The sequence below is a fragment of the Ixodes scapularis genome, unplaced genomic scaffold, assembly GCF_016920785.2.
Source record: "Ixodes scapularis isolate PalLabHiFi unplaced genomic scaffold, ASM1692078v2 PGA_scaffold8__174_contigs__length_109621045, whole genome shotgun sequence".
Taxonomy (NCBI): domain Eukaryota; kingdom Metazoa; phylum Arthropoda; class Arachnida; order Ixodida; family Ixodidae; genus Ixodes; species Ixodes scapularis.
In genome coordinates, this window is record NW_024609883.1 from 92,583,643 (window position 1) to 92,598,095 (window position 14,453).

The window sequence follows — 14,453 nt, forward strand, 5'->3', positions numbered from 1 at the left end:
ATCGAGTGTTTGATGTTGGTACGTGCTTCGAGATGGCGAGTCGACTAACTTTAGCGTGTAACGTTTTTGCATTACGCTTCCGCGTTACGCTTTTTGAATACTTTTTTAAAAATTATTTGAGAGACACTAGCCATATACACAATTTGTGTAATACGTAAATAAATGAAATCTCCGTCATCTGCCGTTTTGCATCTCCATTTTAAGAGCCAGTTCAATGAGATGCTCATCCCTTCTTAGCAGTGAATCTTTGCTGTTGCTGGCTTCCGAATGTGCGCATTTCATTGATTCCAGCAAGTGTTTACATTTCATTACGGCGCCCCACGTTACAGTCAGTTGTTATTTATGGGCACAGAAGTAATAATAAAGAAGAAGACGATGAATTAAACTTAACCCTGTCAACTCCTCTGATTTTGAGCGCATATCCGACTCGACTATAGCACACTTACAAAATACTGGAAGAGTCTCCCAGAATCGATCATTTCAACTACTAAGTCACTCTGGGGGTTTTAAAAACCCAAATCTATCGTTTTTGTGTCACGTATAGTTAGACTATAGCAGCGTGTTGTACTGCTTGTAATTTTCGGTTTTATCGCGACAGTGCGTTCTATTTTTTTTCCTTTGTTGTCTGTTCAATTGAATAGATGTTCGAAGCTTCTCTTCTTTATACATATGTGTGCTTAGAATATGTCTGGAGGCAGGTAATGTGTGACCAATGTTACAGGACCCTCATACAAAGTATAAAAAGACGTCAGACAATGTCTGGAGACCCTCTCTTGGATGATGTATTAGGAATGTGATCGCCGCCTTAGGGATTAAATGAAATAATGAATGGATGAATAATAATGATGACGATGATGATGAGTGTGTTGTAATGTTTTCCTCTGCCCCGGTTCTCGGATCCAGGTTCCGGGCGTACTCGGACGACGCGGACGGTGTACCCGGAGCGGCTTCCGTACGGCAGCAAGCCCCGCTGGCCCCGGTCTTTACCCGGCGAGGACAGCGGCGGCCTCAACGCGTCGTCCGGGCCCCGTAGCGAGCTGTACCGGCTGGACCGGGGGCTCACGCTGGCCCTGGTCCCTGACTCGAGGCACCTGTCCCCGACCCTGGTCACGCTCAGGTTCGGCGAGGACTCGCTCCCGGACGGACGGACCCTGGTGCCGGACACCGAGGACCTGGGACACTGCTACTACACCGGACACGTCTTGGGACAGCGGGACTCCAGGGCCGTCGTGTCGCTCTGCGACGGAATGGTGCGTCCGCTCGCTTCTCTGCATAGGACCAGAATAGTGCGCGTGGATACTTCGTTTCACCTTAGTACGTCCGGACGCGCAGCCGACGCTACGAGTTCATGGGGGATCAATCAAGCTGTGGCAAAATCGCGAGTCACTGGGCCCTCCCTGTACGTGATTTGTTCAGCGACGATGAGACGCACGCAGAAACACGACCAACTTTACGCTGGTGCTCTTTCGACGCCGTACGAGTGGTCCCTAGCTCGTAGCGTCGGTTGCGTCCGGACGTTAGTTGAAACAAAGTATACGTTACAAAGCGTTTCCAACTGCTCGATCGGGTCACGGGACGATCGCTGCCGCGATTTGCCTTAGCGCGACCGACAGGATACGGGTGCCCAGCCTCCAGCGCCCGTTGCTTGCCTTCCATCGTGCTTTGGCTGCACGCTCGTAGCAACACGACACGCCGAAGCTTCGTCGAAGCTAGGAAGCTCGGGCTGGAGGCGGTACAACAGAAAGACCGATCCCTGCCGTTCTCCTTCTTTCACTCCTTATAGTTGAAGCATGCTCCGTCAAAAATGGAAGGAGGACATACTCTTCTGTCCTCCGCTAAGATATTGGCGCCCGACCCCCGAGAGTATATCTAGATAAGTAGCTTCCAACCATTATGTGTAGGTGTCTGTCGTTTACCACGATGCTCATTATCGCTGCATTAGGCCCGTTAGCTGTCAGCCTGTTTCGCCACGTTTGTCTCGCTCCGTTCATTAACACTCGTTCCGGAAGCCGAGGAAGACACCCCCGGTGGTCGTGTGCCGTCTACCCGGAGAGTGGAAGCCTATTAAGACAACTATTAAGACGACACCCAAGATACGTGCCGTAACAAGGATTCTGACGGAGCCAACGTTCCAATAAGTGAGCCCGCAGCTGCCAGTTTAACGAGACATTCGTCTCTGTCGACTTCTCGGCGACCAGCCTTTCTCTCGCACTCCCGGCGGTGGCGGTCTTCTCTCAGCCAGGGCTCAAGGCCAGACTTGCAAGTAACGCGTTGCAAGTACCGCGCGTTACTTATCTCGTACCTATGCTACAATGTTCGGTTACAAAGTAAAACCTGGTTACTTCTTAAGAGGAGGAAAGGGTTACGTACTTGGTTCCTTTTTTTATTGAGTTAGTAACGAGTGACGGTATTTCGTTGCTTTATTTCAGTGTTCTTAGCGATGTAAAGGTAGGAAAGTGGAAGAGAGGCAATCGTGATCTATCTCATTAAAGTGTACATGTCTGCTCAAGGAACTGTCTCTTATATTCTATCTCTCGAGCTCGGTCAGTGTCATTGCGGAAGCTCCCCGCGGGACTTCCGTCCATAAATTGAGTCGTCGTTCATGGGGCTTAGCGGCTCAGCCGGAGTTTCGTACAGAGAAAGAGAGAGAGAGGGGGAGAGGGGGAAGAGAGGGAGAGACAGACAGACAGCGGGTGTTGCCCAACTTGTCCGGCGGACGCCGCGGCTACCATGTGAGGCACATGGAGCGGTATTAGGGCTTTTAGTGATACGCGGTGAGTGCCGCTGTGGGAAACTGTAACACGTCGGGGTGAGAATTATGGAGCTGCGAGTTGCACAAGGTTGCCGAGCGGTTATTTATGCGAAGGGAGATGGTTACGACTTTGATGGTCGTCTCGGGGACGCGAGCTGTTGCGTCGCTCGGGTCGTGTGTGGTTGGAATCGCCGCAATTAGACACTTATGTTTTAGTTATTTATTTTACGATACTGTTAGCCCTGAAGGGTCAAAGCTGGAAAAAAAGATGCGAGCGAAACAAGTTTAAAAAAGAAAGAAATTCTATACAGCGTTAAAATCTTTTAGGAGACGCACCTTTTCCAACAGGGGCGTACGAAGAAAACGCGTTGTGGCAATCTTACTCTCCGAACAAAGTACACAAAGAACATTCTCAAGTTCAGAAATGGAATGCACAGCATGCAACCACGGAACCTATAGACCAACACACTGTTTCCAAACAAGCCCGAGTTCGCCCACACCCGGTGTGGGCACTGCGCAAGCGCACGAACCAGATTCGCGTGAGGTGAAGCTTCTGCGCATGCGCAGTGGCGACAACAGCGCCACCGCAGAGGCGTGACGTTGAAGCCGCGGGTTGGTCTATAAAAGATTGTTCCACTTATCTTACGCGTGTACAAAAAAAAAAATTGTTTAAGAATGTTTATGCGGGTATGAATGGCGGCGAGAACTTTTGGATGATTTAATTGTTCTGAACGGTAATCTGGCTTTAAATATTGAGAACAGTTAATTTCTGAGAGATCATTATAAATTTCGAAGAAAAAAAAAGCAAACAGTTTCAGCCGCTGGCAGATGTTTCTGTCCTTCAGAAGTTACAAGTCGGCCCGGCTTGCCTTTTCAGCGCAGAATGTCACGCGGAAAACACAATTGCTTAAAAAAAAAAAAAAGGGTTCCTGGCCGGTTCCATTTTCAGTGTTCGTGCATATGGCGCGTCATTTGCTCGCTTTCCGAAGCGACGAACACGCACGTGCAGGGCTGAGGAGATCGCACGCTGGGCTGAGGATTGGAAAAGTATTGGAGCGGTGTATTGGACGGTAACGTTTTTGAGGCGCGAAACGTTTACAGTCATGTCTCTTGAACCCAGCCTAATATTCAACAAAGTAACGGGGACGAATTGCGTAATTGCAGCATTTTTGTCTCGTTATTACGAATGACTCACATTATGGATCAGGTACGAAGGGGAAAGGAGATGTCCGTATTAGCGGGATATGACTGTACGACCTATCTTGCATACTTCTCCAAAACTGGAAATGAATGTGACGTCGAATTTTAAAATCCTTTTCCTACGAAAACAAAAATGAACAAATAAATAAAAGATATGGGACATTGTTTTAAGCTTTTCGTTACCCGCGTCTCTTTTTTGTGCTCTTCGCTGTACGCATACCTATGAAATGTGTATCAGAGTTGGGCCTTAACAACGTTTGAAACACTTTAAATTGTCACCACTATTAGCGATGTGCACGACCAAAAGCGTCGCTGCGGTCAGCTTTCCACGGTTGGCCAAACCATGGGCATATCAGCATTGTCAGATTGTCAACTTTGACGGTGTTAGTTTCGGATTGCGACGGCTCCTAGCTTCCACTGTGCTTTTTAAACACACCACCGAACTCGTCGTCGCACCTGATGGTAAGTAGCCAGGATAACAACTGGTGACGTCACGGTGAGGCAAATCCCAGTCGTGACGTCACGGATGGAAACCATAAGAGGGCGCCACCGAAACATCTCGGCGCTAATACCTAATAACCTATCTCTGGGAAATATGGTTCGGACTAGGATTTCTTCGACAGCTTAAAATGCGCGGGGCGTGGCTTACGTTCACGCATCTTGTTTCGTGATTGGTGGTTGGTCAGCGTTCTTGTCGGCTCATGCCACAATTTCATTGGCTGATGAGCCGAAAGATTCCCGGAGACTCGCCGTCTGTTTCTCGGGCTCTAGTTAACTGCAGGAAAATTGGGTACAGAAATGACAAATGCGGCAATGTCAAGAAATGAGCAAACGAGGGACCATACATACGTGTAATGCGGCTACACGTGACCTTACTTCCTTAATTCTTGTGATCATATATGGCATTTGTGCACGGGGTACTAATGGCAACTCACCGTATAATTGTGTTAAAGTTTGTGAGTCGGTCGGATGCGTCAGTGTCTCCGTCCGATTTACTCCAGCGTCATCCTCGGGTTCTCCAATCTTCTAAGTAGAAGAGAGGGGTCTTGCTCTCATTGTTACACAACGGACCGAGCTGCCGCACGTCACCGCCATTGCCGCTGTCAGTTTCATTGCAGCGTAGACGCCCCCCTTCTCCCCCTTGCACCCAGCTTCCTCCTTAGACCGAATTCGAGTCCGGACGAGCGAAAACGGAGCGATAAAACGCGCCGGACGGACACCCACCGAGGGAGCGTCGACTTAAAACCGACTCGGCGAGTTAACGTCGAGAATCAAAAAAGCCGGGAGGGGCACCCCTTTTGTCTCGCTCTATTAGCGCCGCGCTTCCTCTGCGCCGACCGTTTCACCGTAACTCGGCAAAGAGCGAACGCTAAAGCTCCCTGGAGCCAATCAGAACGACGGAGGCGAAGCACGTGACTGCCTTTATCAAACGTACAGGGGCGTAACCCAAGCAGTTGGACAAGAGGGGAAGGTGTGTGTCCCAGACGTGAATACAGGCACGTAGCCAGGGGGGGGGGGGGGGGGGGGCATGGGCCCCCCCCCCCCCCCCCCCGAAACAAAATCCTGGCTACGTGCCTGCGTCGATATATGCTCATCCTAGAAGCCCCAGAGTCACTGAGTAGAGCGTAGTTTTATTTATAACCTATAAGCCTATAGGTCATATAGTGACAATAAGTATTGACTCAAAATTGGTTCAAAAGCGTGTCTGTCTCCCGCTGTTTGCTTTTTATCTCACTAGTGGCGCGCAGTGCTGTTAGGGTATAGTCACGTGTGTCTCTCCGACGCGCCGATTGGCTCATTGGGATTGTAGCCTTCGCCGTTTGTCGACTTGTGGTGTGATCGAATATGGCGGGGGTTCTTTCCGCACCCTTCTCGACCCTTCGCAACGATCTCTGCTCGTGGTTAACCGAAGCTATATATCCCGCTCGTTCTTTTAGCCGCGCGCGGAGTTGTCCTTTCTGTCTTGGTTTGCGCGGGAAGTGCCTCGGAAACTTCCCGGCAGCCGCGGCGGCAGCGACCGCGTGACGTTTCAATTGGCTGATGGATTGCCGACGTTCGCCACGTTGGGCGCCAATTCCGGGGCGACGCGTATGCTTTCGCAGTTCGCCCGATCGCCGCCGTGGGGCGCCCTAGTCGCTCGAGGCTCGCGATTTGCTCTGACTGCTTCCCATGCCTCTATATCCGAACGACTCTCTGGATGTTCGTTTTGCAACAAGTCTCGCCGACAGCCAAAGGGGGGCACCGACACCCCAAAGGTCGTATTTTTTGTTGTTCTCTAAAACGATGCAAATTGTAATCATAGACGCACACACGCAAAAAAGAAAACAAAAAAAACGCAACGCGAAAAAAACTTTATTACGCGTGCAGCGTTAAAAAGCATATCATGCTTTAAAACATGAAGAGAACATGTAGTTATCCCACAATATTTGTTTTCCTTCATTTCTGATTCTCTGGGTGACTCTAGCTTTCCCGCTTGCTAACCGTCCCGTCATAGGCAAGATAGCTTTGAGCCGATGTAGTGACTCTTGATTCCGCCCAGTGGTGTGGAGTCACCTTTCGAACGAGACAGGCCGGACTCGTCACACGAGGAACGGGTTTGACGTCTCGCTGGTTTCGAAAGTGAACCAGACGGACCCGAAGAAGGAGTCTACGCCCGCCGCCGCTTTCCCGGAGTGATTTACGGCCAGCTCGCACCCCACACCGCTTTCCACGGGTATAGGAAAGGGCCCCACGGGCTCTACATTCGAAGAATACCCTCCCTCAGTGTTCCCCCCCCCCCCCCCCCCCTTCCCGCTCATTTTGTATATACAAATATTATTCTTTTTTTGAAGCTCGGGAGACGGTGCAACTTTTGAGTGACTTCGGCGGGGACACGAACGTTGTCGCTCGGGTGCGAAAGTGGATGGGGCCAAAACGGGAGAACCAGACGGATTCCGTCTCGGAGGAGCGCTTTTGCGCCAAGTTCAAGGAGAGCAAACAAAGATGGCGCCGCCAAGACGCTAAGCGGCGGTGCATATACGTTTTTACGGGACCCTCAGATGTAGTAGTAAGGTGTGGGCGTAGTAGAGTATTCGTTTATAGCTCCGGCGAGACGTTAGCAGATTATGCGACGCAGCAGACATAATATATCAGCCGACGATGGTTAGCAGACAGTACGACGTATTAGACGAGAGAGTAGAGAGTTTTGGGGAACCGTTTTTGTACATCGGATACGACACGATGGGCTGTCCGGTACGAACTGCGCATGCGCTATCGCAGAAGACTTCGCGCATGCGCAGTTTGTACCGGAGAGCCCATCGTATATACCCTATCGGATGTGCAAAAACGGTTGGCTAAAACTCTCCATTAGCAGACGATTGCAGACGGGATAACAGCAGACGATGCGACATGTTAGGCGATATGTTACCAATGAATGAAACGCAGCAGAGGAGATGTTAGCAGACGGTGAGAGTAGGAGAGATGCAACGTATACCAGACGATGCAACGTGACATTTTTGGCAGACGATGCGACGTACTATTAGACGAAATATGATCAGACGTTCCGACGTATCAGTTGAGATATATGACGCGAAATAGCAAAGTTTCAGCAGATGATGCAACGTTATAGATGAGATACTAGCGGACGATGCGACCTATTAGACGAGATATTAGCACACAGTGCGAAGTAGCAGAACATTGTTTTAGCAAAGGGTGAAACGTGATAGTAGACGGTATTGAAAGACGATGGGACGAAGCAGTTGAGATGTTGGCAGGTGATGCAACGTCACAGACGACCAGGTCGATCACGCAAAAGGAAAAACTACACACATAAAAAGATTAAGAATAAATTACTGGACGGCAGCAATCGCGATAGAAATAAAGAATTGACGCAAAAAAAAAAAAGAAAGGATTACTTCTTTTTTTTTTTTTTTAACAACTTGAGGAGAGGAAAAGCGTCTGGATTGGCAGCGGACAAAGGAGCGTTTAGCGACCCCCGACTGCACCCGTTCGTGGTTCCGATACAATGTTGCGCTGCGGAGTGCAGCCGCGGCATCGGCCAGTTATCACATTCGGAGCACGGAGGTGCCGGCCCTTCATTCTGGCACGAGGACTGTTCGGAATATCACCCGCTTGCTGCAGAAGCCTCTGGATTTTTTTTTTTTTTATTTGTTCTTTTTTAGATTTATTTCACAATACTGCAGACCCCGAGGAGGTCCAAGAGAGAAAGAGAGAGAGATGGCAATGTACACTTTGACAGCCGCAGCATCACAGAAAAAAAAAAAAAAAAAAACACTCACGCACGTACTAAAAAGAACATCCATTTAACGGAATTACAACGAACGAAAAAAAGAAAAAGGTTTGTCAAGCCTTCACGAGATACTTTCTTCCTCATGCTCCCGTATCCTAAAAATAATAAAAAAATAATAACAAAAACAATAATAGTAATAAATAATAATTACTATTATTAGTAGAGCGAAATGCTTTCGTCCCTCTGTATCGGACGCGATGAAAATCACACTTTTTGTACATACGTAAAGAGAAGGAAAAAAGACGGTATATGGTGCGGTATGTCCAACACAAAAACAATCAAATAAAGGCACCTAGGTGAAAATTTAAGGATATAATATAAGCGGAGGAACGAATACAGATCTAGATCGCCAACATTCGAAAATCTATCATCGGAAAGCGAGTGTCGTTCGAAACGGCTACCGGACGGGTGGTATGTCATCGAGCCGTTTGAAATTTTGAATAGACATCGATTGCCCATTGAAGCCAGCCGTAGATGCGGCTGGCTTCAATGGCCAGCCGCACCTACGCTATTAAGCTCCAGTTTGTAAGGCAAAAACCAAGAAAAGACAAACGACATCGCAAGATTGACAAGGCAATTGGCCATATATCGTCAATCGTCCTCTTTTTTTTCAGCCCCCCCCCCCCCCCCCTCTAAACACGGGGAGGGGAGAGGGGGGAAGTGTTTGGCTTATTTAATCATAAACTGGTTTCAAAGAGATTGCGTCGCAATATGAATACATCGATGCAAGCTTTTTCTTTTTTTTTTGTTTCTTTTCTTTGTGAGTTGAGCGCGTTGATACGAAATCACACAGAAACGAAAGAAATGCATACGCGGGACGACACAGACAACACTCTTGTCGTCTGTGTCCTCCCTCCATGTATTTCTTTCGTTGCTGTGTAAGTCTGTTTTGTTGGACGGTATGGTCCGATATCTAAGCAGTGAATTGATCATTGAGATGTAAAGAATTGAACTCTTCCAAATGAAATGCTCTGTATGTACAATAGTCCTCTATACTACGTGTATCTCTACAGAATAGCGGTTAGGAACGACCAGTTAGATGTCGGTCTCTTTTGTGTTCGTATTGGCCGCGAAAATTGACGGGCTCTAGACGGGATGCATTTATGAACCAAACTTACGAAACATGTAAATGAGATAAAATATTGAAGTTATTTTAATAATCTCCACCCAAGATGCGAGTACTTCCTTAAGAAGTTGGATGTGCTAGTTTTAATCATCGGCACCCAAAGCGAACGTTTTATATGTAAATTAATGCCAACAAAGAACCTTGATGTTCTTTGTCAAGCGAGCGACGAATTTCTCTTTTATTTCCTTCATAAAAGCCCACGGACTGAAGCACGAAGATGCGCACAGCCGCTTCTATAGAAGTGCTTGTGTGTATGGTGCGGGATTTTCAGTTCTGTGACGGAGGCAAATATTATCCGTCTGGTATGACATATCACTATTAAAATTAACTTTCTCCCTAGTGTAAATACCTTGTAAAAAATTATAAACTAAAAAGAAAAAAAAGCTATTGTCCGTAATCTTTTGCTTGATTCGAAGGGTTCAGTCGTTTGGACGTTTAGATAGATGGGTGGGCTATCTATCCATTCATGCCCTGATCCACTCCTTTCATGTTCTGTCTTTTTTTTTTTTTTTTGCAAAAGGCACGAAAGAGGATTCTTGTCTTAGACAGCAATCGGACGAGCGGAACGGAAAACAACCACAACATTGAGAAACGCTATTTGAAGGAAAGCAAAAAAAAAATTTAAAAATAAAAGGGTAGAAAGAAAGGGTTTGGGGGAGGGGGTCTTCGGCTCTTCATGCACCAGATGCTGTTAGCAGACGTCACAGCAGACGCCAAGTTCTCGGACGCAGTGAGCGGAAGTCCCGCGGGATCTCGTCTCCCTCCTTTTTCGGGGAAACGAGACTTGGAAGCAGACGATCTCGCTTCTGCTACTGCCGCAACCAGGCATTCGCGGAACAAGTGGCGCCCCCAACAGGAAGAAAGGCCGCGGGTCATCGCGTCGGTCATGAGTCGCTCTACTATCAACCGCCTTCTTCTGTAGTCACTATACAGCGACACAAACCCCCGGGCTTGAGTGTATAGTCGAGCCGCGATTACAGGGCGAAGCTCTGTCGGTGGTGTTCTCCGGTGCCATAATCAGGCGTTGCACTACGTGGAGCCGACTGGAGCTGCTCGCGTGGAGTCGGTGGACCCGGCGGTCGGGGTTCAGCGAGCAGGACACTTGGCCGAATGCATTCGTCGGCGTCTCGGCCATTCAGTTTCCGGAGACTGTTTATGTCTTCTCGTTGGACCGACAGAAAGAGAGAAGGAGAAGGAAACAAAGAAAGGAACAAACAAGTGACGAATGGAGCGTCCGCAATCAAGAACGAGCATCGTTTTATGGATTTCTGCATGCAGCCTCTGTAGAAACTGGAATGAGCAGCAGATAAAAGTTTGGCAGAGTCAAGCGGTGATGGCTGTGTTTGTTTTCTTTCTATCTTGAAATTTTTTCATCTTTGTTTCCGTAATTTCTTGCACATTTCGCGACCAATCCGTTCTAGCCCCGCGGTACACGACTGAGTGCTGAGTGCGGTTCCTCTAGTTTACTTGATTAGAGTTCCGTATGTATTCCACATGGCACGATAGTACCAGCGGTAAGGCATAGGAGGCTACAGTATGCTCCATCAAATAAGATGTACCATAGCCTCCTCTATACTCACAACGCATGGCAGCTTGACGACGGAGCCATAGACTGCCCGGTCGCAGAATTGGAGCGCGAGGATCTGGTAGCACAGAGCATCGAAGAGCCATTTCTCGGGGAGCCTGGATGTCAGCGCTCAGGTTTTGCAGCGGCGAGGACCCGAAACACATTTGTTCGCTCGGGAGAAGTGTGTCTCGGCGTCTCGCCGCAGCGGGGCGCCAGTCACGTGGCTCTCCTCTCATTCGTTGTCTGCCGCTCCACGTATTCCATTTCGGCGGCTGTTTCTCGTGGCGATCTGCCAGGCTTTGTCGGTATATAGGAGGCTGTACCCACCTTACACGAACAGGGCAAATGTATTATCGCAGCCAGGTAGTTTATTTGCGGCATATATACCTTGGAATTATCGACTTGTACGCCTACGGGCAAGAATCCTGCAGTCTTTAAAGATAAAGTTGCCTTTTATTGTCTAATGCGAGTATGACCTCAGAAGTCTTCTGCACCTCGTTTCCCCATGCGACGAATCGCACTGGACAGTACAAAATACCGGAACCAGTCCAGTCTCGTGTGTCACGTGGCCCTTAAAAGGTGTTTAACGACGAGCGTAGTCACGTGGTACATTCACAGCGTTGGATTAATTGTGTTGGCTCATATAGCGTCCGCTCTGTATCCATGGTATGGGCCGGAAAACGGCGTGTAGTATACGGCCTGCGCTCCTTTTGCCAAGGAGTCATCTTTTCCCAGAGGAGTGACATCATCCAGCTGCTCTGCATAAGACGGCACAATGAGTCCCACTCGGTGACCCGAAGTCCTTTGATTTCCGAGAAGCACGTCGAAGATTCGCCGGGTCGTTAACGCGACCGTCGTCCCGGAAGCCCCGCGGCCTGGTTCATGTGCCGTTCTGGGCCGACTCAGCAGCTGACGACATCTGGAGCGAATGGTGATGGCACAAGGCAAGGCCGGAAACGGCCGGACGACTCCAAAGGGCCACGCCGCGGAACGGAAGCGAGAACGATTATCATACCGCAAGCTGGAATTAGCGGGTAGCTTCGAAGACGACATTAAGAAAAGGAAAGAAGGTAAAAAAAAAAAAAGAGAGGGGTTTGAAGAGTTTATAGGTTCTTAAGTGGAACGACCGACCTTACCGTCGCGGGGGACAACGGGCTTGCCCTGATTTGTTTTTAAGTCGGGGGCTATATAACCTACAGACGCGCGACCGCCTTTCACCACGAGGGACAGGCTGTCGTTGTCCGAGCAAATCACAATGGAGGTCGGAGTGGGTGTGAAGAACTTGAAAAAGGAAGCTCCTGGTATGCCCAGAGTGGCAGTCGACGCTTCGTCAAGAGCTTCTTCAAGCATCTCCATATTCAAGATTCACTTTTTCAAGCATCCTCATATTCAAGATTCTTCAAGCTTCCAGATTCTCCGGAGCCTGGAGAAGCGATAGGTTTGTTAGCCGAACGTCGGCTGCCATGAGACTTTTAGGTTTTCTTTTAAGGTTGTCCATCCCCGGTATGGACACTCAGGTCCTCGAGCCTTAAACATGGTGAACCGGGGAGATCTTCTCTGCAAGACCCTTTGATCCAGTAGCGTAGTTGTAAGTGAAAAGGAACATGCATGCCTTGGAATGAAGTTGTGTCTTGTACGAGTGGCTGAGTTATGTTTCTTAGGAAGGAACATTGAGTATAGATAATTAACTTGATAAACCTCTTCATGTCTGTTTCTCACGTACAAAGGCGTTGTACCGCCATGAATTCGCGTGACCACTGCGGCGTGAGGCACTTTGAAGGCTAAAAGTAGCAGTTGTTTAACTGAACTGGGCAATGTGCTGCCCCAACCTAGACACTGTTCTCCATAATATTTTGCAAAGCGGACCGACTTCCTCGCGCATAAGTGTCAGTGCAACACATTGTTGCTCCGGTATCTTTTCTGCTTTGCTGTCTTTACGGTACTTTAGAACGGACGTGCGTTGACACGGGGGCCGGCGGTTGTTTAGCCGTATACATCGGTTGCATCCCGACACCAGTTCGAAGATGACGCCGTCGAACTGACATTCCGTGGCCCCGAAAGAAGAGCCGATAGGATCGAAGCTAGGAGCACTCGATGGGGCTCCAACCGCAAAATATCGAAGCTATACGCAGCTGGGACAACAGCCAAACCTCGCTGTTGGACCGACTTTAATGTACGCCGCAAATGAGCCCCCCGCGGTCGACCATACGTTACACGCGACACGGACCGAATTTTGCGGCGCGGCTAATTGAGGCCGTAATGAGTCTAATTAGAAAGCTCGGAACCGGGAGCGCCTTGGCTGACCTCCGCCTTCCTCCTTTCCTTTATTCGGTTTCTTTCTTTTGGGGGGGGGGGGGGGCAACACAACGAGTCGCCCGTGTTGTTCCTTAGGCGCTCCGAGCTGGTAACAACGCTAAAACAGAGAAGGTTGCTTTGGTAGAACCGAGACGAGCGAATCGATCAGCCAACTGTCGGCCGCAAATGAGTCCGTGTGTCGGTCCGGGTAATCGCCGAATGAAACCGGCCGCTGCGTGTACGCTGCCGCCGCCGGCTCATTCAGCGAGGGACGCGTCGGGTCGTGTGCGCGTAAACACGACTTCTCTCGAGTGAGCGAGCAAAGTGCCGTCGACCTTGCCTCGTATAATACGAGCGCTGGTACAAACCGCGGGCATATCGCGTCTGGGTTGCTGCCCGAGGCCGCCAAACCGCGCGCAGCAAGGACCTTGTCCCTGCGTGTGAGCTGCAAGTGTGAGTGTCGTGTGAGTGTACATGTGGGAGCCGGTAAGCACGGGTAAGCGTGCGTGTGCGGGCTTATAAGTCTGCGTGCGTGAACGTAAGTGTGGGGCGTGTAAGAGTAAGTGCTCAAGTTGTAAGTGCTGACGTGCGAGTGCAGTTGTGAGTGCGTGGGAAAAGTCGGTGCGAATAGGGGGGTGCGAGCGTGTGCCTTATAGGTCTGAGCCCGCGGGTGTAAGGGTGGGTGTAATTGTGTGTTTAAGCGGGTGAGTGTAAGTCTGATTGTGGGAACGGTGCAGGAGTGAATGTGTGAGGCGCGTGTCGAAGCGTTAGCGAGTCTCTGTCGCCGCATGTGTGTTGGATCGCGCGTCAAGTGTGCCATGCTGGCCGCAATCTCGCGCATTTTCACCGATCAAAGCACCTTCGAGAATTGCACCGTCACTTCGAAAAATGACGCGAGGGCTTTGATGTCGTTACTATGCGCGCGGAAGAGAACGTTTTTGCAGCAGTGTTCGCGGATGGCGAGATCGGCTCTTTGGTTCCGAGTCTCTGGTCTGGTCTGCATGCAGACCACAATGTCTGAGGCGTTCCTCGTACGACGGCCCCGTCGGACTGGCCTCACAACAACTGTCGGCACATATGTTCCAAGCATAGATAATGTACTTTCGGAGCAAACGTACTATGCTTAGGACATGCTCGATGCAGCGAATTCAATATCGTTCTTGTGATGTATATATACCAGCAGTGTGACAGGGGATTTCGGCCACGCTGTGCGAAGGTCCCACCC

At 49.5% G+C, this 14,453-nt stretch overlaps 1 protein-coding gene across 1 annotated transcript in view; it reads left to right on the plus strand.

Annotated features, from left to right (window-relative positions):
- Positions 1-14,453, plus strand: part of LOC8040683 (A disintegrin and metalloproteinase with thrombospondin motifs 20) — a 259,801-nt gene that overhangs the window by 89,713 nt on the left and 155,635 nt on the right. Inside the window, exon 2 of the mRNA XM_042287060.1 lies at positions 904-1,250. Within this exon, the coding sequence (XP_042142994.1) occupies positions 904-1,250 (347 nt within the window). The remainder of the gene's footprint in view (positions 1-903; positions 1,251-14,453) is intronic.